The following is a 27947-nucleotide window of genomic DNA, read 5'->3' as shown; positions in this document are numbered from 1 at the left end:
TGCTAAAATGTTAGTCTCCAGGACCTCGTCTCGCAGTGCACACTCTTGTAGGTGATATCGTGTATTCCCGTGGCTTTACTACCATCTGTGGACAGACAAGTCCTAAATTTATATTGCTAGTTAGTTAACATGGCTAACGCTGAACTCTTTATCTTCCCCATCCCCAGATTTGCTCCTCCTTCAGAATTCCCCATCCCAGTTAACAGGAATTCCATGAACTCAGCTGCCAAAAACCTGGGACTTGTTCTTGACTGCTTCTTCTCCCTTCCCTCACTACCAGTCCTGTTGATTCTACTTCTGAAATACATCTCAAGCCTACTCACTTTTCTTTCACTCCAGTGTCACCACCCTGGGCCAAGCCAGCATCACCTCTCATTAATGCCACCTCCTTTGTTGGCCCCCCTAGTCCGTTCTCCACACAGCCTCTAGAGAACCCCTTTATTATTTTTTTTAAGATTATTTAAGGGGCGCCTGAGTGGCTCAGTCGGTTAAGCGTCTGACTTCGGCTCAGGTCATGATCTCACGGCTTGTGAGTTTGAGCCCCGCGTCTGGCTCTATGCTGACAGCTCGGAGCCTGGAGCCTGCTTCGGATTCTGTCTCCCTCTCTCTCTCTGCCCCACCTCTGCTTGCTCTCTGTCTCTCAAAACTGAATAAACATTAAAAATTTTTTAAAAAGTTATTTATTTTCAGAGAGAGAGAGAGAGAGAGACAGGGGGAGGGGTAGAGAGAGAGAATCCTGAGCAGGCTCCACTGTCAGGGCAGCCCATTGCAGGGCTCAAACCCACAAACTGTGAGATCATGACCTGAGCTGAAACCAAGAGTTGGACACTTCACAGACTGAGCCACACAGGTGCCCCTGGAGCACTCTTTTAAAAACATGAATTGGATCAGTTGACCATTCCTTGCACCTAGGATTACATTCAAAACGCTCAGCATGGCGCACAGAACCTCTGCCTTCCTGATCCGTCTCTTGCTCTCCCTCTCCCGATGTGCTCCAGCAACCCTGGAGCTTTATGTACTTACACACCTGAGGCACCTTGGGGCCTTTGTGTGGGCCATTTTTCTGTGCCTGGAATGCTTTCCTCACCTTGTTTCGCCTGGCCAACTCTTTTGGTCAAACTTCAGATCTCAGTCTAAAGGTCTTGTTCTCAGGAAGGCTTTCCTTCAGACACACAGCATACACATAACCCTCCACCACGGCCTTCTCAATTTGGTTCCTTTGTTAGGCTATTTCATAATTCTGTGTTCTTTTTCTTTAAAGGATTTATTGCAATATGTGTGTGTGTATTATATATGTGTGTGTCTAATGTATATATTTTATGTATACATATTATACATATACACCCATTATATATATACATTATATATATATTCATGTGCTTATGTGTTTAATGTCTAAACTGTTAAGCTGAGAGCAGGAACTATATCTCTTTTGGTTATTTCCTCTTACTACTTTTCTCTAGTGCTTGAGTAAAAATTCAGCTGTTCTAAGATGGAGAAAGGGAGATGCAGAATAGAATGCACAATATTATCCCATGTTTGTTATGTTTAAAAATTTGTATATTTTGGATGTTAATCCCTTATCTGATATGACTTACAAATACTGTCTTTTATTACATGGATTGCCATTTCACTGTGTTAATAGTTTCCTTTGATGCACAGATTTTGTTGAAGTTCAGTTTATCTACTTTTTCTTTTGTTGCCTGTGCTTTTATTACAAGAAATCATTATCAAATTCAACATCATGAATCTTGGCCCCTCATTTCTTCTAAGAGTTTTATAGTTTTAGCTCCTATCCTTAGGTCTTTAATCCATTTTGACTTCATTTTTATATATGGTATAAGGCAAGGGTCCAACTTCTTTTTTTTTTTGCATGTGGAGATCCAGTTTCCCAGCATCATTTGTTGAAAAGACTGTCCTTTCCCTATTAGATGGTCTTGGTACCCTTGTTGAAAAGCTCTTGACTACATATGTGAGGGTTTATTTCTGGGCTATATTCCTTTTCTTCTCCCCCTAACAAAAATTTTAATGTAGGAAGCAACATGTGAACATTACATTTAGATGGTAAAAGTCACCTTACAATTATATGACATATATGAAGTAATATACTGCTGGCTTAATGGAAAACATAACAGTTGTGACAGTCATGCTTAATACCTTGGTTAAGTAAAGAGAGAAATGGACAGGGGTGGCACAGATATATGCAAAGATTTCACAGTTCAAATATATTTAGCCCTTCTGAGAAAATGCAGATGGGAAATCTGTGGCAAATATTTCTGTAATAGGGTGACTTCCATCCATTAGTAATCATTCTGTTCATGCAATTGAAGTAACTGTAATTGTTTTTGACTGGGCTCTATTCCGTTCAATTGATCTATATGTCTTTATGCTAGTATCATACTGTTTTGTTGTGTTTGTTTAATTGTGATATGTTATACATAACATATAATTTATCATTTTAACTATTTTTAAGTATACAATTCAGTGGCATTGAGAACATTCACATTATCGGGCAACCATCACCATCATCCCTTTTTATAGCTGCATAGTATTCCATTACAGGAATACATTGTAATTTATTTACCATTCCTCTGCTAATGGAAATTCAGGTTGTTTTCAGTCTTTTGTTATTACAGTTAATGCGCTGACAAATAATCTAATATAAAAGTCATTTTTGCTTGTGTGAGTGTATCTATAGGACAAATTCCTGTTTCAGAATCAATTCTGTTTCAAATTGATGGATCACAACATTTGTGCTTTTGTAAAATTGACAAAATGCCACCGTAAGGGTTTTATTAATTTACCCCCAGTATATCAGCTTAAAAAAAAAATATTTCCCTACTTCATAGGTTAAAAATGTTTTAGTGTTGGGGCATCTGCGTGACTCAGTCGGTTAAGTGTCTGGCTCTTGATTTTAGCTTAGGTCACGATCTCCCAGTTCATGGGATTAAACCCCACACCAGGCTCTGTGCTGACAGCCTGGAGCCTGCTTTGGATTCTCTCTGCCTCTCCCCTCCTCACTCTTTCTCTGTCTCAAAATAAATAAATAAACATTAAAAAAAAAAAGAAAACAGATTAACGTAAGGGAAGGGGGGGAAGAGAAGAACGGGAAGCAAACTATAAGAGACGCTCAATGATAGAGAGCAAACGGGGGGTTGCTGGAGGGAAGTGGGTGGGAGTTGGGCTAGATGGTGATGGGTATTGAGGGCGATGGGCACCAGGTGTTGTATGTAAGTGCTGAATCACTAAATTATACTCTCTGAAACCAAAAAAAAAAAAAGTAAGTTGGTTTTGGTAGAGGGATGGCCCCTTCCCCATTCTACTTTTTTCGTTTTCTCTCACCTCCTTTTCCTTCTCCAAGTGACTTGTGAATTCAGAAGTTCTACCTTAAGACAGAGAACAAGTGGCCCTTTTCTAGGGTTGGGTTGGTGCTGAGTTCTAGGCATGTAAGCCCAAAGAGAGGCATGGGGTGGGGATATTCTGGGTGACGGTGCTGCCTTCTGTGCTTGACTCAGAGGCCCTGGGGAATCCAGGTTAAGGTTGTCCTGGGTGGCCTGGGGATTTGCTGCAACCTAGACATCCCAGCCCATCTTTGCCTTCAAATGGAGAAAACCTAATCCCCTCTGAGAAGCCCTGGGACTTCTGTTGTTTCTCAGGGATCTTCTGATCCAAGTAAGAAAAAATGATGAAAGGGCCACCTGGGTGGCTCAGTCAGTTAAGCGTCTGACTTCAGCTCAGGTCACGATCTCACACTCCGTGAGTTCAAGCCCCGCGTTGGGCTCTGTGCTGATGGCTCAGAGCCTCGAGCCTGCTTCAGATTCTGTGTCTCCCCCTCTCTCTGCCCCTCCCCTGCTCATGCTCTGTCTCTTTCTGTCTCAAAAATAAATAAAAACATTTAAAAATAAAAAAAAAGAAAAATGATGAAAGTAATCATAAAATTAAAATAATTAAATTATACATGCTTGTTTATCAAATCTAAAATGCCATCCACTGTAGCCTTGCCACTATTTTATGCGTCACTCAGAAAAAAACAAAAACACTGCCAATTAAAAGGACCAGTGCTTGCTTAGCACATAAACTTTTCTCCTCACATATCACCCTTATTCATACCTAAAACAGTAAAAACAGTTTTTCTTTAAGTGCCAAATCACATGTAATTTCTTTAAAGACATTTTCAGTGGCATTTAAAATATGTGTAATACCATCAACTACATTGAGCTAAAGTGACAATACCAAGAATTTAGATTACACTCACACATGCACAGGCAGTGTGACTAGCTCTCCATCATTTGGCAAGAACTGTAAGATTTCAGAGGCATTAGTGCCCGGGGGAAATGTGCATCCTCGTTCAATGCCATGTTACATCCTTTGGCTAATTGCAAAGTGTTTTTTATGCACGTGATCTCATTTAACCCTCACAGCAACCTTGACAGGAGATCTATAAAGCCATTTTCTAGATAAGGAAACTGAGGTTTACAGAAGTTAAGTGATCACAGTTAATGAGACATCAAAGGGGGATTTAAACCCCAGACTTTCTGCTCTATTTAGTTATTTCCCAGCGTTTGACCTCCTCGCCTTGGACCTGTTAGACCAGACCGGATGACTGTACCAGTGCAGGAAGTGAGGGCTGCTCTGATTCTCTGCTTCTTCTGCTGGAGTTGATTAAAGACGCTTGCTGGCAGAAATATGTAGGCAGAAGTGGTTTTCTTAAAGGATAAAAAAGTAAAAACAGGGCACCTGGGTGGCACAATCGGTCGCGCCTCCGACTTCGGCTCAGGTCATGATCTCGCGATTCATGAGTTCAAGCCCTACATTGGGCTCGCTGCTGTCAGTGCAGAGCCCGCTTCAGATCCTCTGTCCCCCTCTCTCTCTGCCCCTGCCCTGCTTGTGCTCTCTCAAAAATAAACAAACATTAAAAAAAAAGTAAAAACATAAATTTAATTTGAGAACATTTTCTTTCTCCTCCCCCCCCCCCTTCTCTGAAGGTACCAGAAAGCCGCTGAAGAAGCAAACATGGAAAAGAGAAGAAGTGTAAGTATTGAGGAGCCCCAGGGCCTGTGGAACTTCTTGATAAAGCCTGCGTGGTCCAGCCACCTGCAGCCTCTGTGGGGCTCGGGCTCCATGTCAGCTGAGCCAGGCAATGGTGCCAACTGCTCTGATTTGTGAGCCATTTACTCATGAGGACGTGGTTCAGGTGCAGGGAATCTTATTTTTCCACTGAGGTTCTCCTTTTGAACCCCTTTCTCTTCCCCGACTTGAGTGAAAGATAGAAGGCCAAGTGCTTTGCCCGGGGTTAGTAAAATGGCTTACTAATTCTGCTCAAATTAGAATACAGGGTTTCCTAGGTTCCATCCCATGTTCCAAATCAAACAACCAGAATTTCTGTATTTCTGCATTTAAATGGTAGCAGCTGTGCCGCTGTCGTCATCCTGGGGTTCTTTGTTTAAAGCACACTTCTTGACCCAGTCTAGTTAGCAAGTTTCTTAGCTGCAGGATCCATCAAAGGCTAAAACCTTAGAACAAGCTCTTTTGCTCTCATTCTCTACTCTCCCTGCTGGCTAGCTTCCAGCTGGGCTGGAGAATGTATTTCTTTTGAAATCTTACTTGATTTAATCTTGTGAGGAAAAAAAATCTCACTTATTTGGGTAAGAATTCTTTAATTTGGCTGGCATTACAGAAACATCCTCCTAGCGGTTTTTAGTGCCTAACCTATTTAAGTTAGTGCATAACGTGCCCCTGTCAATTTGTTCTCTCGAAGGGGGTAATGTTGACCAGGTCTTTGGCGTAATTTTCCTGTAATTAAAAAATGGGTCCCTTGTGGTCCACTGTAAGCAAAAGCTACCATCATTTCACTCAACTGCTGGTTTCTTTCCTCCTCTCTCTCCCGCCTGTTATTTTTCCCCTTCCTCTTTTCTTCCTTCCTTCTTTCAGTGGTTCATTTAGCAAGTATTCACGGGTCACCTACTAGGTGCCAAGCACTGTTTTAGGCACTAATACAGACTACGATTCTTCCGTCATGGAGTTTACGATAGTGGGAGAGACGGACAATAAAGAAATTGTGTCAGGTGGTGGTTAATGCTAAGAAACAACACAAAGTGGGTAGGAGGGATAGAATGTAGGGTGGTCCAGGAACACCTCTGATGAGGGGACACTGGAGTAGAGATCTGAAGATACGAACCAGGGAGAAGAATGATTAGGGCAGAAGGAAGAGCACATGCAAATGCCCTGAGGCAGGAACTTTGTTGATGTGTTTGAGGAATAGGAAAAGCAAAATCATAGCCACTATGAGGACCAGGGCTTTAACTCTGATCACATGGGGGCCTTCAGAGGGTTTGTGTGCAAAGGAGTGATGTTATCTGACTTAAATTTTAAAAAGAGGAGGAAGAAATTCTAGGAACAATGGCAGATGCATGGAGACAAATTATAAAACAATTGCCGTGATTTAGGCAAGAGATGATAATGGACTGGACTGGAGTAGTTACATAGGTGATGAGAAGTGGTCAGGATTTATACTGAAAGTAGAGAAAGAGAAAAGTGGCGAATGGCAAAAATCATTTTGGCTCAAACACCTGGAAAAATAACATTAATTGAGATGAAGAAGTCTGTAGGAAAAGCAGGTTTAGAGAAGGGAAAATGGTAGAAGCTCAGTTTGGGGCATGTTAAATGTGAAATGCTTTAAGACATCCAAGTAGCGGGGCGCCTGGGTGGCTCAGTCGGTTAAGTGTCTGACCTCAGCTCAGGTCACGATCTCGCGGTTAGTGGGTTCGAGCCCCGCGTAGGGCTCTGGGCTGATGGCTCAGAGCCTGGAGCCTGCTTCCGATTCTGTGTCTCCCTCTCTCTCTGCCCCTCCCCCGTTCATGCTCTGTCTCTCTCTGTCTCAAAAATAAATAAACATTAAAAAAAAAAAAAGACATCCAAGTAGAGATTTTTTTTTAATGTTTATTTATTTATTTTGAAAGAGAGAGAGCACAAGCAGGGAAGGGGCAGAGAGAACAGGAGAGAGAGAGAGAGAGAGAGAGAGAGAGAGAGAGAGAATGAATCCCAAGCAGGCTCCATGTTCAGCACAGCGCCCAATGTGGGGCTCGATCCCACAACCCTGGGATGGTGACCTGAGCCGAAATCAAGAGTCGGACCCTTAACTGACTGAGCCACCCAGGCGCCCCCTATGTAGAGATGTTATATAAGAACTTGAAACTGGAAGAGATGTGAGCTGGAGATAGGATGTGTGTGTATCAAAGTATCCATGGTATTTAAAGACACGAGATGCATGTGATCACTTAGGGAGTGAAAGGAGATAGAGGGGAGGTCTAAGGACTGAGCTCAAGAGCACTTTGATGTTTCAAGTTGGGAGATAAGGAGGAACCAGCAAAGGAGACTGAGTAGGAGCAGCTGGTAAAACGACAGCAGAAACAAGAGTCTGGGTGCCAGAAGCCAAGTGAAGAAAGTGCTTCTAAAAGTTTTGTTTTGCTTCTGAGAGAGAGAGAGAGAGCACGGGAGGGGCAGAGAGAGAGGGAGAGAGAGAATCCCAAGCAGGCTCTTCACTCTGCAATCCCAATGTGGGGCTCAAACTCACAACCGCGAGATCATGACCTGAGCCAGAATCAAGAGTCGGATGCTTTACCAACTGAGCCACCCAGGTGCCCCAAGAAAGTGCTTCTAAAAGGAGAGTTATCATCAGAGTCAAACACCCAGAAAAAGCTGAGAACTGACTATTGGCGCAACATGAAGGTCATTGGTCACCTTGTGCTGTTTGGGAGGCCTGACTGAAGTAGGTTCAAGACAGGGGGACGATAAAAGTTGATACCACGAGTGTAGACAAACACTTGTGGAGCCTCTCTTAGGTGCCAGGTGCTGAAACACAAAGAGGAATAAGATGGGGTCCTTGCCTTCAAGGGACTATTTAGAATGTGGAAAATAGAGTTTATAATCCCAGTGCAGTAAGTACCATGTTAGAGAAATACTCATGGTGCTGGGGGAAAGTTTAGGAGAAACTTTTAACCTGGACTATACCATGTCAAGGAAGGCTTCCCAGAAGTGGTGCCTGACTAAGCCCAAAGGATAAATAGGAATTAGTCAAGCAAAGGGGGCAAGGAAATGGCAGAGCAAGTGACACATGCACAGCATGGACACATGAGAACAGGCACATTTGACATTTGAAAAGATAATTGTCACATCCACTAAGATGGAGAGTTCAAGAAAAGAAACAGATTAAAGGGTGAGAGGTAGGGGCGCCAGGGTGGCTCAGTAGGTTAAGCGTCCAACTTCAGCTCAGGTCACGATCTCGCAGTCCGTGAGTTCAAGCCCTGTGTCGGTCTCTGGGCTGGTGGCCCAGAGCCTGGAGCCTGCTTCCCATTCTGTGTCTCCCTCTCTCTCTGCCCCTCCCCTGTTCATGCTCTGTCTCTCTCTGTCTCAAAAATAAGTAAAAAAAGTTAAAAAAAAATAAATAAAGGGTGAGAGGTAAAGAGAGGAGAAAGGAGACTTCAGCCTTAGGCAAGGATAAGTGTAAGATGTCTATAGGATTTCCAGGTAGAATTCCAGGTATGGAGAGGGATCTGGCTAGAGTTATAGGGTCTGAGTCATCTCTAGGCAACTGGTGGGTAAAACCAGAAGGTAGATGACGTCATCTACAGGGAATATGTAAGTGAACAATGAGGACCTAAGACAGAACCTTGAGGGACCCCAGCATACAAGGTAGGGACAGAGGAAGGGAAACCTATAAAGAAGACTGAGGAGTGGCCAGAGAAATGGGAAGAACCCTAGAAAAAAAGGGGTATCTCACAAAAGCCATGGAAGGAGGGAATTTTTTAAAAGGGTAGGGGTAGTCAGTAATATCAAATGCTATAGAGGGATCAAGTAAAATAAAGCAGAAGTGTCCACTGCATTTGCCAGTTGAGGCAAAAGGATGTGAGTAGGTAATTAAAAAAGAAAAAATAGGGGCACCTGGCTGGCTCAGTTGGTAGAGCTACGGGACTCTTGATCTCTAGGTTGTGAGTTCAAGCCCCACACTGGGAGTAGAGTTTACTAAACAAACAAAAAAATTTTTTTAATAAAAAAAGAAGAAACAATAAACATGAAAAAAATGCTTAGCCTCACTAATAATAATAAAAAATGTAAATTAAAATAACCATGAGATATAAATTGTAATCTAAACAGTTGGCAGATTTTTTTTATTGGATAATAATTAGTATGTGAGGAAATATGAACTGTCACATACTGTTAGTATAGTTACCATACTATACTGTTCAACACCTTGCTTTAATCACTTAACATGCTTTTTGATATCTTCACATGTAAATATAGTATCTAAAAAAAATAGAGTATATAAAAATAGGTTAAACAATTTGAGAGCATATGTACCAAATCATTGGCAGTGGGTATCTTGGGTGGCAGGCATAGGGAAGTCGAATAGGGAAAATAAGAGCATACATTCAAGGCATGTGTACATTCCTATATTGACTGTGACTTTTTTCCCCCATGAGATTTTTATTACTTTTGTAACTGGGAAAAATTATTAATAATAAGATAATAAAATGAAAATATTAGAGAACTAATCAGTGATTTTGACTGGAGCTACTTCAGAAGCGTTTGGGCAGTAGAGTTAGTGTGAATATAGAGCGTTCAAGTAGAAATAGCAACTACAGACGGTGCTTTCAAGACCCTTAACTATAAAATGCAAGAGATAAAGGAAGACACAAAAGTTGAGGGACGGTTACTTTTTTTTTAAACACACTTTTTATTTTTAGATAATTTTGGATTTACACTAGAGTTATTAAGATAGCACAGAGACATTATCAACAATAGCCAAACTATGGAAAGAGTCCAAGTGTCCATGGACTGATGAATGGATAAAGAATATGTGGTGTATACACACACACACACACACACACACACACACACACACCGGAATATTACTCAGCCATCAAAAAGAATGAGATCTTGGGGCGCCTGGGTGGCGCAGTCGGTTAAGCGTCCGACTTCAGCCAGGTCACGATCTCGCGGTCCGTGAGTTCGAGCCCTGCGTCGGGCTCTGTGCTGACAGCTCAGAGCCTGGAGCCTGTTTCCGATTCTGTGTCTCCCTCTCTCTCTGCCCCTCCCCCGTTCATGCTCTGTCTCTCTCTGTCCCAAAAATAAATAAACGTTGAAAAAAAAAATTAAAAAAAAAAAAAGAATGAGATCTTGCCATTTGCAACGATTTGGATGGAGCTAGAGTGTATTATGCTAAGTGAAATAAGTCAGTTACAGAAAGACAAATACCATCTGATTTCCCTCATATGTGGAACTTAGGAAACAAAACAGATGAACATATGGGAAGGGAGGGAAAGAGAGGGATGCAAACCGTAAGAGACTCTGAAGGATAGAGAACAAACTGAGGGTTGATGGAGGGAGATTGGTGGGGGATGGGCTACATGGGTAATGGGTATTGAGGATACTTGTTATGATGAGCACTGGGTGTTATATGTAAGTGACAAATCAGTAAATTCCCCCTAAACCAGTCTTACACTATATGTTAACTAACTAGAATTTAAATAAAAATTTGGAAGAAAAAAAAGAATATTACAGAGAATTCTGATATGCCTCTACCTACCTCCCCCTAATGTTAACATCTTGCATAATTCTGAAACATTTATCAAAACTAAAAAATTCACTGATACAATGCTATTAACTAAACTATAGAATTTATTCAAATCTCACCAGTTTTTCCCACTAATGACAGAGGGGTTGCTTTTTTTTTTTTTTTTAATGTTTGTTTAGTTTTGAGAGAGAGACAGAGCTCGAGCAGGGGAGGGGCAGAGAGAGAGGGAGAGATGCAGAATCCGAAGCAGGATCCGGGCCTTGAGCCATCAGCACAGAGCCCGATGTGGGGCTCGAACTCACAAACCATGAGATCTTGACCTGAGCCTAAGTCGGACGCTTAACCGACTGAGCCACCCAGACGCCGAAGGGTTACTTTTGGACAAATCCACTAGCCTTGTCAGAAGTCTGAATTGTCTCCTGAAGAACAGGGAGAAATATCCATATCAATCAGTAGAAGTGACTGATCAGATGAAAGAATACTTGTATTCTACCATGGAAAGCAACTTAGAGAAACATTCGGGAGCAAGAGGGTACATTTATTCCTTTAGCAAATAGTGGGATCAGGTTATATGACAGCCTAGATTCCCAGAAGTTTACTTCTCCTTTTCTCTTCCTCTTCCACATACACCTAGGAAACAGAAATAAAGACCATTAATACTGCCATCAGTTATATTTTCAGGTTCCTTTCAAGCATGCAATATAGCACTTCTTGAAATCTATGCTTTGGTCACTCATCTCCATAATGCCTAGCTACCACTTTTCTGAGAGTCTCTCAGCCTAGGAGTTTCTTCCCTTCCTTGGAGGCTATACATTCAGGTAGTCCATATTTCCAACTCCACTGCTGTCTCCTACCAAACATCCTCCTGCTTTTAAGATGAAGATACCCCTGCTAAGATTTCAACACTAAAACTCATTTGACCCAGCCTCTTTATTTTACGGGTGGAATAACTGAGACAAAGAGAGGAAAGGACTTACCCAAGGCCATACATCTCAGAATGACAGTGCTGGGACACATCCCAAAGTCAAATGTTCCTGCAGAAAAGACATTGTGTTGCATTTCCAGGTTGTGCCTAATCTGGATTCAGGCAGCCAGTTCTGATCCAGAGGCAAATCTGTCAAGATTCTCAGCCTTGCAGGGTAGAGTGAACAGCGTTCTGGATGTCACTTTGAGAGAGGAAGCTACAGGAATGTAGCAACTAACAAGGTCCTTGAAACCTTGCAGTCTCCATGACTTCCCACTGCCTACTCTAGGAAACTACTTGGGACAAAGTTAAACCCTTGGGGCACCTGGGTGGCGCAGTCGGTTAAGCGTCCGACTTCAGCCAGGTCACGATCTCGCGGTCCGTGAGTTCGAGCCCCGCATCGGGCTCTGGGCTGATGGCTCAGAGCCTGGAGCCTGTTTCCGATTCTGTGTCTCCCTCTCTCTCTGCCCCTCCCCCGTTCATGCTCTGTCTCTCTCTGTCCCAAAAATAAATAAACGTTGAAAAAAAAAATTAAAAAAAAAAAAACACCAAAGTTAAACCCTTGATACAAAGGACATCAACTAGAATTTCACCTTATTTTGTGCCCCACACCCCTACTCTGGTACAGTGGAGACTGTAAAGAGAAAGAACAAGAAGAGACTGTAACCCAAGTTCAGGATTTGGGAGATGACTGGCTACTTACTGTGCTTGATCATCATGAGGTATGGCTGGAGGGGTAGGGAGGGCCACCCACATAATATTAATTGTCACCACTAAATTGGGTGCCTGTTTATGTCACATACTGCAACTACATGCTTTAATGTAGTCACATCTGTTCTCCATACTGGCCCAGGATTGTGGGTTGCAGAAATTAAACTTGCCCAAGGTCACTTGGCTGGGTGGGGCTGGATTATACTAGTAACAGCTGTTGTTGTAGAAAATACAGATAAAGAAAAGAAAATAGAAGTGGCCCATTATGCCTTATCCAGTGATAGCCCAGGCCATCGTGCTGTCCAAACTGCTTTTAGCAATTGCTCTTGTTCTACACCTTCTTGCTGCCTTACCTTCCCCAGAAGGCCTGTAACCACTGCTGCTTCCCCATTTTTTGCTCTCCTCACATCCTAAAGACCTGGACACCTGGCATTGCCTGGGTATGTTGCCAAGAGTGATTTAAGGGTATGGGGCCTTTAACGCTGTCCGACCATGCAGCCCTTTTTGTCCCCACTTCAACACTTTTGGACCTGTTTCCTTTAAGGACTCCTTTTAGGCGCACTTTGGGTGGCTCAGTCGGTTGAGCATCCAGCTCTTGATATCAGCTCAGGTCATGATCCCAGGGTCGTGGGATCCAGCCCTGTGTTGGGGCTCTGTGCTGAGTGTGGAGCCTGCTTGAGATTGTTCTCTCTCTCCCTCTCTCTTTGCCCCCCTTCCCCACTTGAGCTCGCGTGCGCTCTCTCTCTCTCTCTCTCACAAAAACAGAAAACAAAAGAACTCCTTTTAATAAAAGAGCACATTTACTCCTAGCTACAATGTCCCCTAAGGGATGTCCTCCACCCATACCCGTTTTGGGACACTGCCGTTACTTCATCCCACAGATCCCTCTCTCCCTGGTCATCACAAGTAAAGTAGAAATGGCCATTTTCAAGCTGCTTACATTAACATCAAAAAAATTTTAATATTCTGTAGCAGATTTTTGTGATAGGACGATGATGTATAGTTTTATTTTTTTATTCATTTTTATTAAATAACAAATACACATTTATTGTAAAAAGAAAGAAAAAAATACAAACGCCCACAATCCACAATCCAAAGGTAACTTATTAACATCCTGATGTCTTTTCTTCCAGCTGTGTTTCTGCTTATATTTATAAATACACATGTGCATTATAAAGTGGGATTATGCTGTCTTATAATTTGCTTTTTTCCGCTCAAAAGCATCTTACGAGCATCTTTCCATGTCAGTAAATACACTCTGATCACATGGTTACTGAGAAAAGTAGTGTCCAGTTCCCAAGACAAAATGCCACTTAGATTCTCAGGGCTCCTATTTAGGCAGGGCAAGGGCAGGGCAGGTGAAGTTGGAGACTGGGATGACTCATCCATTGTGTGGCAGGAGGTAGCATTGAGCAAAGCATGTTGCCAGAGTTAAGGCAGCACCGGTGTCCAGAGCAGTTTTTTAATTCTTTTCCAACAAGAAAATTTTTTTGTGCTTCTTGTATCTCTGATCCGTTCATGCTTCCACCAGTGAATCATCTTGTCAGTAAAGATTTAAACACTAAAATCAGGCAGTTGTTCTTCTGTAAGTTTTTTTTTTTTTTTCCAAATCTTGGTGCTACTTGATGAAGTGAATTCAGAAGAATAATAGGGTGAGAGACTTAATTCCCAATATAGCTGCTAATCCTGTTTAATTCCCCGAAGTCTTTCAGTCCTAGGTGGTTTGTCCTTTCTTTGTAGAAAGACGGGTGAGTCACAGACCACAGGAACGGAGAGAGCGCGAAGGTATTGGAGTTCGTGGTTTGTTGGGAACTGGGGCTGTTCGCTTTATTTATAGGAAAGCTTTCAGAGTCTGGGACATGGAATTTCACTTCATCAAGCACATTTCCTCGGTTCTTGAAGAACAACAGTGGCAGTTTCCAGGTTGTTTGCAATCTGTCTTATGTATAAATTCGTTCCGTTTCGACCCAGGTGAAAGTGGCACTCCCTGAGATGTGAAAACGTGTGTCCTTCAATCAAGAAAGTGGGTGGTGGTGCTTTCATATGAAGCTTGGGTGTTTTTCTACCAAAGGATCTGTGAAGTAGTAAATTTCCTGATAACTGAGAATTTACACATGGACAAACATGTAGCGAAGAGCAGGGGAAAAAAGAGGATTAGGTTCTTATGTAAAAATAGAATTTGATTGTTCATATGCCCGTAGATTATGTCAGATATGATGAAATATAATTTATGCAAATACATGTAAAAGTCTGGTGAGTTCTTTCGGTTTCTTTCAATAGTTTCAATCCCTGATGATTATTGGTATTGGGTGGTTTCAGCTACACTGCCTCTTTGTTTTATTTAAAAGAAGAAAAAGATTCACCATGTAATTTTGTGGTATGTAATGAGGAACTTGTATTAATGCAGATTTGTGGTATTTAAAGTACCTAGTATTTTGCTTTTTCTTTCTTGTTTTTCTTATTAATCTCTGGATAAAAATCCCTCGTCTCATTAGATCTGGGCTCTCCTTTCTTCTCATTTTGTCCTTATAAGGCTATCCTGTTTTATCACTTCCTGCTTCAGCTCCTGACTTTTTCTCTCTTCCCCTCTCCCTCTCCCGGGGTGGATGCTTTCTCCATGTGGCAGGACTGTAACTGTTCCCAGCTGTCCGAAACGCCAGTGGACCAGGAGCAGCTTAGAGTTTTAACTTTCATTTTACAAAGAACAACATGTTTGAATGTTTCAACAGGCAAGTTATAACTGGCACTTACTTCTTGTTCTTCTAGAACACTGAAAATCTCCCCCAGCACGTTAGAAGGGGGATCCTGACTGTGTTAAAGAAGAAGTGGGAGAACCCAGCCCTGGGAACGGAGTCTCACACGGACTCCCTGCAAAACGGCAGCGCTGAGGTCAGACACGGAGGCAACCGTCTTCCCGGTGAAGTGGCAAGAAGGTCTGCCTCTGGGGCCGAAGCTGACCAAGAAGAACCCGTCCATCCCAGACCTAGACTAGGATCGCCTTCTGAAGCCCTCAATCGCTATCCGTATCCCCGCACCCAGGGCAGTGAGCATCTTAAAGACCACTCGAAAGAAAGTAAAAAAATGGAAAATTGTCTAGGAGAATCCAGGCATGAAGTAGGAAAACCCGAAATCAGTGAAAACACAGAAGCTGCAAACAAAATAGAGAAATATAATGTTCCGCTGAACAGGCTTAAGATGATGTTTGAGAAAGGTGAACCAACTCAAACCAAGGTAAGGACTGGGCCGGTTTCAAACTGGAGAAAGGCAATTCAAGTAATTAACGCTATTTTTCTGAACTAGACAGTTTGAGTAGTGGCCAGCATGTCTTTCAATTCAATGTTAAATGAATTAATTAAAAGTCTTGAATTACGTACAGAGATGCTAAGATTTGCGGATCTCTGACCCAGTTTCACGTGAAATCAGGCACACACAGGGATTCAGTTTAATATCTAGAAATGAAGAGAGTTTGAGGCTGATTGGATTTTGTTTTTGTACGCTTGCCCTTTTAATTTGTCTTCCTGTGCCTTTTGTCATTTGTAGCTCTGGGGGGGGGGGGGATTGGGGGGGTGGAATTTCTGCTGAATCTCTCTCCCCTTGGACACAGCTGCAGGCTGAGTGTTAAGGCCAGAGTTTAACATGAAGACTAAGGCGTAGTTGTCTCTTTGCTAGTGGACTCCTTCTCCTCTGAACTTCCTCATCTGTGCCTTCCAACAAATGTTTTCTATCAGCTAAAATCCTCTCCCAGGAAAAATCAATGAGGGTAGCCAGACTAGCTGTAGCCTTCAGGAGTTTTGACTTGCAAATGCACAGGGTTGCATTTTCCTAGGACTGCTAATGAAATTTGATCCTTCGTGTGGATTGCAGACCGGGTACCCAGAGGGAATTACTTAACTAGAAAATGAGTTACATATGCTGGTGACTTATAACACAATCCAGGGGCGGCAGAGCTGGTAAAATTTTCCAGTTTTCTCATACTTTCCTGCATATCTGGCTTTGTACATGGGGATGGTTTGTTACAACAGTCATTATAATGAAATAAACAGATTTGACAGGAAGCAAAGCCATCATTTTCTCTACATTCCATCTAGATGGGAAAGCTGACATTTTTTAAGCTAAATATTTGGCCCAAATCCCTACATGTGTGAAGTAATGGTATAAGGCCTTCTTTCTGAGACAAAAATTCGAGAACCCGTCCAATAATCTTCAGTTATGTTTGACGTGACTTAGTTTATCTCTTCCCATAACTTGCAGTGCCTGTAGCTTTCCTGACTAGAACAGTTCTTGGATGTTTTAAGGGATCATCTATTTAAAGGATGTAGTAAGAATTTTGAAAGGTTTGCAAACCTAGAACCCTTTCCTCTGCATGAGTTTTAGCTCTATTTTAACACTGGAACCAGTTGGCAAGAGATGTAACCACAAAGCAGTTTTATGACTTTTCTTAAACTCTCATCCCTCTCAGTTTTTAGTCCTCTAGGGCCTGCCAACTCCCTCTTTCTCCTTTATGGTCTTAATAAAAAAAAAAAAAAATTAAATTTAAATGGGAAGAAGAATTTTAAGTGGAAGGGAAAAAATGTCAGAAATCCTAAACAGAGAGGAAGGGGTTTTTGTTGTGACTCAAAGCACCATTGTAAGTCTCCTCCTCAGAGACCCTGTTAGGGGCAGGACGGCTGATGTCATGCTAGCACACACAATGTCGATTCAGTGCAAAAGCCTGGTGCATGTCGAAACTGGCCTAAGGTAGGAAATGACTGGGATTGCAGCAAACAAAAATGCTGATTATGTGGTAGGATCTGGTGAGAGACTTTTTTCTCATACATGTCTGGCGAGAGATGTGTCAGAACAAGCCTATCATTTTGTGGCTGGTCAGAAGTGAAGAAAGACTCCTCATATAAAGAAAGATCCATCTAAATCTCTAATGGCACTGGACAGCCTGACTGTTAATGGTATAGGAAAAAGGGGGGGTGGTGAGTGTCTAAGTTGACCTGGACTTTTTAGATGGCTTTTAAAACTTCCTGACTAAACAGTCATTTGTCACTTAATGGAGTGCTTAGTCAAACAGAGCTGCCCTCGGTTTTATAGTGGTTTCTAAGCATCATTGTGTTTCATTTACTTTGAAAAGTTTTATCTAATATTTCCAAAAAAAAAAAAATGCTAAAGTTTTGTCTACTTTAGCTTGAGGAATAATTAATTAGTTCGAAACTGGATTATGGTTATTGTTAACATGATTTCAGCTTTAACATGGATAAGGCTTTAATCAGGAAGTTACATAATTGGATCTTTGGAAGGAAGCTCTCACAAATATGGTAGGGACACTAGAAATCTTTTTCGGAGCAAGAGCCTGCAAGAAAGAATGTATACTTCAGAGCTAACAAATGAGTACCTCAGTGAGACAAATGAATATAGTAGGGACAAATTGGTTCCATAATTAAATTTTAGAGAACTGGACTGAATCTCAACTAACTAGCTGGGCAGGGGCAGGGAGCACATAGATAATGAAATACATGATCTGTCTAATGTGTTGTCCTAAATCTTTTTATCAGTTATTTACAGGAGACAAAATTAATTGGCTTGACTTCCACTTTTCTTAGTTCCTCTTGTTCCCTTTTGCCCGAGATAGTTTCTGTTCTTGTCCACTTTTCTTCCTGATCTCTCTGCCCTCCTGGTTTTTTCTTTCTCCTTGTGAAAAAAATCTCCTCTCTTTCCATGACTCTAAGACGTGAACCCCCAAACTAGGTTCTGATCCTCGGTTCTTACCCCAAGTTTCAGCCTCATATTTCTGGTTGCCTGCCAGATCAAACATCTTTCTTTGAATATCCCTTAGGCACTCAAGTTCAAGAAGGCTACAAAAGAATCCATTGTCTTTCTAACTAAAAACCTGCTTTACCCAGGTGTCCCTTAATACATCACCATGTACCAAATCTCTTCGTCTGTGAAAGTTGGGATCAGTTCTTCCTTCTCCGTGTTTCTTCTTCCCAGTCGGTCACTTACTAAGCCGTCTAAATAAGCCTACCCTCTATGTGCTTCTCAAGTATGTGCCATTCTGTCTGGTCCCATAGCATTGCCACCACCTCCCCTGTCAGCTTCTCTGTTCCTTTCTCCCATCCATCCTGTACACCGTTGCTATTTATCTTTCTAAATAGAGTTGTAAATTAGTTTACCCCCTTCATTTTGATATCTCAGGATTAATCTTTATTTAATATTTGGGTCCTCCACAATCTGAGCTCAACCTGCCTTTCAGTCTCTAGCCAATCTTATACTTAAACTCTGTATTAACTCCTCACTCTCTAAATTATTCCTGCCTATCCCCCTGCATTACTGCCTTCTGAAATCTTACTCCTCAAGGTCTATCAAGACTGTGAGGTCTTACCTCCATTTCTGTCAGATAAGTTAAGCAACCCTTCTCATTCTCCTATAGAATTTTCTTTTCACTTCTGTTTGGGCACTTATATCATGCTTCCCCTTAATAGTTGTGTATAAATTTGTATACTCCCAAAGTCTATCATTTCTTCCAAAGTAATGATGTTTTTCTTCCCCAGCGGTTAGCACAGTGACTTAGCTCTTAGTGTTTATTTAGTTAAAGGAAGAAACGAAGCTTAGAATTCAAATAGCTTATAAGTAATAAGAATTGATTAAAGGCTTTTCTTCACTTGCTCTCTACCTTTGGTGAATAGATACATTATCCAGGTCAGATGTTTTAGTTGAACGTGATGGTTCTAATTCCTATGAACAAATGAGCAGTGGATGGATTAATATAACCTACCATCATTACTAGGAAAAAGAAACTCCCCAGTGACATATACTGAAGTGGTTTAGCATTTCTATCCTCATGTATATGTTGATCTGGATTTTTGGTAGCTGAGGTACATCTTTTTATGAAATAGATAGCTGATTAACTAGTCCTAACCAACATTCAGTTGTCATCGGGTTGACATTTGAATCCATAACCTTTAGAAACCAGGATGTGGTTATTCAAAAAATTAAGTGCCCCTTCTTTCATGCCCAGGAATGACCAACCACTGTAATGAGCATGTGACAGGCTCATTAAGTCTCACTTCTTTCTGTTTGGTTTGTAACATATTTGGTTCACACAAATCCTTGGCTAGGAGAGTAAAGACCAAATATTTGGATAATATATTTCTACCTTCACAACCTATTTAAATTATTGTCTTTGGCTTGGGTCGACGGAACCAGTTAGGTGTAATACAAGAAAATAAAACTAGGCTATGGATATCCGTTAGTTGTTTTACAAAGATGCAGACTACTGCTTCTTCCATGTAGTGTTTCCATTTTCTAGGAGAGGAGTTAGATAAAGAAAGAAAGGAGAGAAGAGGAGAGAATACCTCCTCACCAAACATCATTGTTTCCTAAAACACATAAACTCACTCATGTGCTCATTCTTTAAGACTAAACAAGGATGGGAAATAGTAATGAGAAAATGATAAGTTTATCCACAAGTGAAAAGAATTAAAACTATTTAGAAATTTTGTTTCTTTCTCCTTTTATCCCTGTTTATTCATGGTATATATATTTTTTTAACGTTTATTTATTATTGAGAGACAGAGAGAGACAGAGCACGGGTGGAAGAGGGGCAGAGAGAGAGGGAGGCACAGAATCTGAAGCAGGCTCCAGGATCTGAGCTGTCAGCACAGAGCCTGACACAGGGCTCAAACTCCCAAACTGGGAGATCAGGACCTGAGCCAAAGTCGGATGCTCAACCGACTGAGCCACCCGGGCACCCCTATTCATGGTACATTTTAATGCTTCCACTTAGTCGTATTTTAATTGTGTTAACTTGTCTTATATGACAAAGGCAAAACAGTACATTCAGCTAAAATAGAAGAATCTAAAATAAAAATGGAAGTTTCCCTTGTCCCAGCCAGCCCCCTTTTCATTGTTCACTACTTCTCTCCCTTTCTACTCCTACGCCCTTAAATTTCCCTTAGAATTTCTGTTCCTCTTTTTACCGGGATGACTGTATGAATGGCTGGCACCAAAACACCAACAAAAGCTGCACTTGTTAATGGGAGAGTAAAACCATCCTTCTTCAAACAGCCTAATATTTTTGTGGTTTTTCTTCTTGTAATTTCCTGGAAGCAACATTGGTATCTTGTTCACCTTTATGTATCTCTGGTACATGACAGTATATATGTGTTGGTGTAGTGGAGCAAGCCCTTGAGCAAATAAGGTCAACAAACTAAAGTTCATTAGATGTTTTATCCATAGCCAACCAATCTATAATCTACCTCAAAGAAATAATTTATGTTTGCCTTCTTGAAGGATGGGTAGGTGTCCATAGGGAATCTACAGTGTTATAAAATTATCCATGACATTTAATTTTCTCCTTTCTTGGGTAACAACTGCATGTGTTCTTTTATCCACTTAATGTTATCTTAATAACATTTTTTGTCTGCTTTCTTAATGTCTTTTCTTTTTTTAATGTTTACTTATTTTTGAGAGAGAGATCGAGTTGAGTGGGGGAGGGACAGAGAGAGAGAAGGAGACACAGAATCTGAAGCAAGCTCCAGACTCTGAGCTGTCAGCACAGAGCCTGATGCGGGGCTCAAACCCTTGAACCATGAGATCATAACCTGAGCCAAAGTTGAGCACTTAACTGACTGAGCCACCCAGGTGCCCCTTCTGCTTTCTTAATGTCTTCAGTAAGTCATTTGAAATTATATTCCAATAAGAGGAAAAGAGACTTGAATAAACTGTCCATACACTATAGGGTCTAATGTAGTCATCCAAATGTTGGGGAGTATATCCTTAATTTGCTTATCAGCAAATCATAAATCTTAAATTGACCCGACATTAAGCCTCCAATAGATACATTGCTAGAGCTTTCAATATGGATACGGTAACTGGTTTTGTTAAATAAACACAAGAATTATCTTTGGTTTTCTATCAGTGCCATCTTTCTCATATTAAAAGTAATTTTTTGCCCATTTATTGTAGTCACCTATGCTTTATAGCTTCTTTTATAATTTCAAAATGTAAGTACACTGTAAATACAAGTGTTATTTTAACTGACCTCTCTTTATAGTGGATTATTTCTCATAAAGACCTCACACCAGTGTAAATTAAGTTTTATTTACCCTTAATTAGTAACTCATTAATTCTTTCATCTTTTGTGGTAAGGTAATAATGGATCCAGGTGTAAAGACGCCGGTCAAGGAATGCTGATATTTTTCACTATGGCTGTCCTTGATGTACCAACTAGAGACCAGTCATCTCTTTCCTGTTTACTTTCAGGCCAACTAATTACTTACTGGTTTCTAGCTGGTTTCATTATAATAAAACATGTTGAGAAGTTAAAAACATGTTGAAAAGTAATGTCAGAGGAATGGAACATTCTATTTGCAAGGTTGGCTGCATTAGAATTTGAAGTAGCCAGAAAGACTTCATTTATGCCCCAAATATGATATCATACCTTTCTGGTATCAGACTCACTCCTGGATTGGACAGTATAGGTGTGTATACCCGGATGAATATATTAGTCATTTCCTCTAGCCTTTTAACTCACTGATGAGTTACAGTGAATGAAGAGTCCCTATCAAAATCTTTTTTTTTTTTAATTTTTTTTTTCAACGTTTATTTATTTTTGGGACAGAGAGAGACAGAGCATGAACGGGGGAGAGGCAGAGAGAGAGGGAGACACAGAATCGGAAACAGGCTCCAGGCTCCGAGCCATCAGCCCAGAGCCTGACGCGGGGCTCAAACTCACGGACCGCGAGTTCGTGACCTGGCTGAAGTCGGACGCCTAACCGACTGCGCCACCCAGGCGCCCCCCTATCAAAATCTTTGACATAGGGACCCCTGGCTGGTCAGAGGAGTGTGTGACTCTGGATCTCAGGGTTGTGGGTTCAAGCCCCATGGTGGGTGTCAAGATTACTTAAATAAGCAAAACTTAAAAAAAAATAAAAATTTTTAAAAAATGTTTCACATAAATCCTAGAGCCATAAGGGACTGTAAAGTTATTTAATCCAGCTCACTGCTGTCAGTTAGGATGTTAAAATCCCTAATTTACAGATGGAAACAGCTAAGGTCAGAGAAGTTTACTGATACACCCAATGTCATTTGGCTAATTAATGTCAGAGTAAGGACTGAAATTGTCTAGTAACATCTCTACCATGTAACAGTATCTTCATTAATATTGTAGTAACTGTTTATTAGATAAAAACAACTGGCCATGGCCTTACTTATCTGAAATCTAAGGAAACCAGGAAAAAATTTAAATATATCAACAGTTGTATCCTCAAAGACTTTAGCTCTCTATCTTCCCTCTTCCCACGCTTTATAGTCTCATAACTGAATTTAAAATTTTTTAAGTTTATTAATTTATTTTTAGAGAGAGAGCATGAGCAGGGGAGGGGCAGAGAGAGAGGGAGAAAGAGAATCCCAAGCAGGCTCCACACTGTCAGTGTGGATCCCAATGCAAGGCTTGAACTCATGAACCCAAGAGATCATGACCTGAGCCAAAACCAATAGTTAGACACTAAACTGACTGAGCCACTCAGACACCCCTTGTAACTGAATTAGAAGCCTCAGGGCAATGAAGACAAGAAACATGCTGGAATGCAAGAGATTTCAGGGTGCTTGGGTGGCTCAGTGGTTTGAGCATCAGACTCTTGATTTTGGCTCAGGTCATGATCTCATGGGTTTGTCAGTTCAAGCCCTACATCTGGCTCTGTACTGACAGTGTGGAACCCTCTTGGGATTCTGTTTCTCTCTGTCTCTCTCTCTCTGCTCTCTGTCTCTCTCTCTCCCTCCCTCTCTCCCTCTCTCTCTCTCTCTCTCTCTCTCTCTCTCACACACACACACACACACACACACACACGCACACACACACACAGTAAACAGAAGAAGAAAAAGCCAAGTAAACCAGGAAAAACCAGTAACTTTTATCAGGAAAAAATAATAAAACACCTGTGCACAATGATATGCTATCACTGCATGACTAGTTTTTACATGGTTTTAGTCCCTGTGTGCTGTTTTGTGTGCTTTATCTTTTGTTTGGTCTTTTTTATATTGACTTTTCTATGTATCTTCCTAGTTCATGTGGTTCTCCGTTTATAGCAATATAGTATTTCATTATGGTTTAATTATGCCCCAGTAATTAGATATTTTTCGAGCCTAATAAAAAACTCTAAGCATCGTGGCAGAAACATTTTGTTTTTAGTTATTTTAGGGGGAGGGCTATATTACTAAAGTGGTATTCTCATGACCAAAAGTATATAATTCATTAAACATTCTTCTTACATATTCTCAGCTGTTCTCAAAGATTGTACTACTTTATAATACTATTAGCATAGCCTAAGAACATATTTAATTCTCTAGCACCTTGTCAGCATTTGATTTTATCATTTTTATCTATTTATATTAATAAATTACTTCTCCTTCCTTTTCTTTTTCCCCCTAATTGTAAGAATATACACATAGTTGGGGCGCCTGGGTGACTCAGTTGGTTAAGCATCCAACTTGGGCTTAGGTCATGATTTCGTGGTTCATGAGTTCAAACCCCATGTTGGGCTCTGTGCTGACAACTTAGAGCCTGGAACTTGCTTCAGATTCTGCCTCTCTCTCTCTCTCTCTTTCTCTCTCTCTCAGCCCCTCCCCCGCGCACACTCTGTCTCTCTCAAAAATAAATAAACATTAAAAACATTGTAAAGAATATACACATAGTTTTTGTAGAATGCTTAGAATACAGAAAATATAGAGAAATCCCACAACCTGGATGCAACTGCTCCTTCTATATATTATTGTTCTACTTAAAAGATCTTTATTTTTTCTGTTTTTTTTTTCTACCTGAAGAAGGCAATGTTTGTCTCTCAGTACTTTGAGAAATTAAGGCTAGGTTTTGTCTACATGCTATGGATAGTTCAGCAAAGTCCTATTTTCCCTAAAGGCCATCCTTCCTCTACCCTTGACTTTCAGGGATGAGAGTCTGAAGGAAGGTCAGACTTGAAAGGTTGAAGAAAGTGGTTGAGAGAGGTAGAAGGTAAATTATAAAGTGTTGAGAATCAACTTTAAACAGAATTTTTCCTAAAAATTATGGGGATAGGAAATCCTGCATTTTACTTGATATTTGAGACCTCACTTACTATATTTCTTTAAGAAAATTTTCCAGAGAAAAGAAATTCTGCAGACCACTAGCTAAAAGCCCTAAGCTCTTGTTCTCCTAAGGGTACGTGTTGATACATTTGGTTTAGGGATTCTCAGTGACTATTTAAAGAGGCGTTCCCACTAATGAGAGTTACTATAGTCAGCTGACAGGAAGGAGGACTTGTGGGTTGGGGGGAGGCCAAGCCTTAGGAAATTCCAGAAAGTCTTAAAGTGTCTTGTCTTTTCTCTCTTCTCTTAAAAGGCTCCCTCAGGCATCTGAGTAAACAGGGCTGAAATGTGATAGAAGTGTGTTACAGAAGAGTATTTCAGTATCAGAATTCCTGGGTTTGTGTGTGTGTGTGTGTGTGTGTTTCTACTTCCTTGAGAAATATTAGAGGAAACTCCTCCTTCTTCCTGTACCTCAAATTACCACTTATAAAATGAGGATCATAAAATTCATCGTAAATGCTTCTGAGTTTTTGTTATTCTTTAAAAAAAAAATTTTTTTTAACGTTTATTTATTTTTGAGACAGGGAGAGACAGCATGAACAGGGGAGGGTCAGAGAGAGGGAGACACAGAATCTGAAACAGGCTCCAGGCTCTGAGCTGTCAGCACAAAGCCCGACGCAGGGCTTGAACTCACGGACCGCGAAATCATGACCTGAGCCGAAGTCGGCCGCTCAACCCACTGAGCCAGCCAGGCGCCCCGAGTTTTTGTTATTCTTAATATTTGAAGGATTTGGAGGTGAAATGGTATCAAAAGAAATGCTTCGTGCTTTGCCTGGAATCTCATTAAAAGCTTTCCCATCTCAGAGCTGTGGTCCTCCTCAGAACCAGCATCAGTATAACTTTGATTTCCAGAGACATTTCTCTCTATTTCTTCTTTAAGACCAAGTGGCTTTGCACAGTCACTTTTTTAGTATTTGGAAGAAAACAATTCCAAGTACTGATACCCTCATGAACCTGAAGGCTTTAAAAAAGAAAAAGGCTCTTGACTTCATTTAACCTGAAAGTTTAAATTAAAAGCGAGCAAAGATGGAAAATATTATGTGCCTAAAACCAAAGTAAGCCTCTGCCCTGGCAAGGCATATGTCCTGGTTCTAAATGAGCTTGCTGCCAGTTATGCCAGTGCAGGGACTCTGCAGGAGGCAGAGAGGGACTTGACCATGAGCACAGACTGAAAACAGCTCTCTGCAGGTTGCGGCAGATAACACATACTCTTAGAATTGAACTTTACCTTTGACAGCATGTAAATATTTGAAATATTGCTTCAGTATTAAGGATTCAGAGTCTGTTCCCTTTTGGTTAAAAAAAAAAGTATGTTTGCAGGCTCTCTCCCTTTTTTGAGCCCGGAAAATTCTTTTATAATACCCATCTTTACAGTGAAGCAGCATTCAGAATAAGTCTTTGGAATTTCCTTTACTTTAATTATCTGCAAATGAACAATGTTTTGAAGATGAAAAAACGTGGATGGGGAGGGTGTCCTGCCAAACTTATCTGTTTGTTTGGCTGATGATGTTCATTATCTGTTGTGTCATGTAAGTCACATGGGTGTGGTTGATGTTGGTGCAGCTTACCTGAGTATGGTGTGGCAAGGTTAGAGTTGCTATCTATTATTTTATTTTTTTATCAATTCATAATGTTAATAAGCAAAGCCGACTGAAAATAAATGATATTAAGTGTATGTTGAATTTACAAGAAACTACTGTCATTGCTGTGGTACAAACAAACCAGCCTGTGGCTCTGATTTCTGAAGCGGCATGTTTTCTGTCTCAGTGGAGGTGGGGGAGGATTGAAAAAATGATAGTTCACAGTCTCAAACTTTACTGTTGACTTGATTAGCCCATTGAATGTAAAGGTTTAATAGCGATTTACTAATGTTGAATTCAGAAGAGTGCTAAGTGTTTTACTCTTATCTCCTGTCATACCAGATTTCAGATATCTTTCCTACTTCAAGTTATCTGGAAATAAGTTGAGATTTGAATGATAGGATCTGGTTGAAGGCTCTCATTACAAGCTGAATAAACATGACATACCCTCTGTGTACCATGTCTGGGAACATTCTGTGACACTAAATGGCTTTCTCTTGAGTTACTTTTCCAGGCTTAAAAATTATAATTTGTAACTTTAATTAGAGATCTACCCTAGATGTGAGAGATATAAATGTAGTAGTTTATAGGAATCACAAAATAACGTATTAAAAAAATCTGTACCACCCACTTTTCCATTTAAAAAACAAAAAACATGGTCTCTGCCAGGGACACACAATAAGCGTTGTAATGGAAGTGTGGCCAGGGACCTTAGAAACAGAGGGAGGGCAACTTAGATTTAGGTAGGAGAGATAAGGTGTACTTCACAGAGAGAAGGTTGCTCAGCCTCCGCCGAATCTTGAAGGAACAGACAACCAGAGGGACAAAAGGGTAATGGGAGAAGGGAACTCATGTATACTATGGACCTCACAGCAGTTTGCTTTTCCTGGAGGGTAAAGAGTGAGGAAGGGAATACTCAGAGAAGGTAGGTAGGTAGGGACCAGATGTAGAATGGGTCTTCTGTGACATACTAAGCACTTTAGATTTAATGTAAGGAGTGATTAGGAATTTTTAAAGAATTTTGAACAAGGGAGTGATATAGATTTATATCGGGGGATAATTACTTTCTATGACTTGGGATAATGGCAGCATCATACAGACTTGATTGGAAGGTATAGAAGAACTGATTAGAAATGTAATGCAGTAGTCCAAGGAAAAGATGACGATGGGAACCAAGGCAGCAACAGCAAGGATAAAGTGGGAGGGAGCGGGGAAACAAAGAGCAGGTAGGTAACAGCCATCGATCCGGACTTAGCAGTTTGGGAGACATGTCAGTATCATCTGGGGCATGAGGATTCACCTCCATGCTGTTTAAATTACTAAGTTTTCTGGTTAAGCTGATTAGGCAGTGATGATTACCAGAGAGAATTACCTATATACAGTTACTTATTTTTCCCTGGGCACCTGTGAATATGTACTGCTTCATATTTATAATGCTAAAAACACATTCTGTGGAATGTAAAAACAAATGTAAAATCTAATTCCTTGTGGATTTTGTTAATAAAAGAGATTTGCAGACCTCTTTTCTGAACATTCATCAAGATTTCCCATCTCCTGTGTAAACCTGATTGCTGGGTTTTGTTTTCCAAGCAGATTCTTCGGACCCAAAGCCGTAGTGCAGGTGGAAGGAGGATCTCTGAAAACAGCTATTCTCTGGATGATTTGGAAATAGGCCCAGGTAAGCAGAGTTCCATGTATGTGAAGTTCCCTAGGAAATACTCATAAGGAGCTATACCTTTTGGTCTCATGCTCAAAGCTTTTAGAGAAGAGTGGCACAAATTAAAAGGAAGTCTGTGGGGTGCCTGGGTGGCTCCGTTGGTTGAATGTCCAACTTCAGCTCAGGTCATGATCTCTTGGTTAGTGGGTTCAAGCCCCGCTTCAGGCTCTGCTGGCAGGTCAGAGCTGGAGCCTGCTTCAGAGTCTGTGTCTTTCTCTCTCTGTGTTCCTCCCTCACTTGCACTCTGTCTCTCTCTGTCTCTCTCAAAATTAAACACATTAAAAAAAGGTTTTT

The 27947-nt window shown here is 40.9% G+C and overlaps 1 protein-coding gene across 10 annotated transcripts in view; it reads left to right on the top strand.

Annotated features, from left to right (window-relative positions):
• The window catches only part of LIMA1 (LIM domain and actin binding 1), an 85625-nt gene that overhangs the window by 35747 nt on the left and 21931 nt on the right, over positions 1-27947 (top strand). For 5 of the 10 annotated variants that reach the window (XM_043563871.1, XM_043563879.1, XM_043563872.1 and 2 more), the window contains 3 exons: positions 4986-5031; positions 15015-15479; positions 27527-27614. In XM_043563871.1, coding sequence (XP_043419806.1) covers positions 4986-5031; positions 15015-15479; positions 27527-27614 — 599 coding nt within the window. The remainder of the gene's footprint in view (positions 1-4985; positions 5032-15014; positions 15480-27526; positions 27615-27947) is intronic. The other 5 variants (XM_043563876.1, XM_043563870.1, XM_043563875.1 and 2 more) reach the window with 2 other exon arrangements.

Source organism: Prionailurus bengalensis, chromosome B4, assembly GCF_016509475.1.
Source record: "Prionailurus bengalensis isolate Pbe53 chromosome B4, Fcat_Pben_1.1_paternal_pri, whole genome shotgun sequence".
In the NCBI taxonomy this organism is placed as follows: Eukaryota; Metazoa; Chordata; class Mammalia; order Carnivora; family Felidae; genus Prionailurus; species Prionailurus bengalensis.
This window is presented reverse-complemented; position numbering and strand designations above follow the sequence as displayed.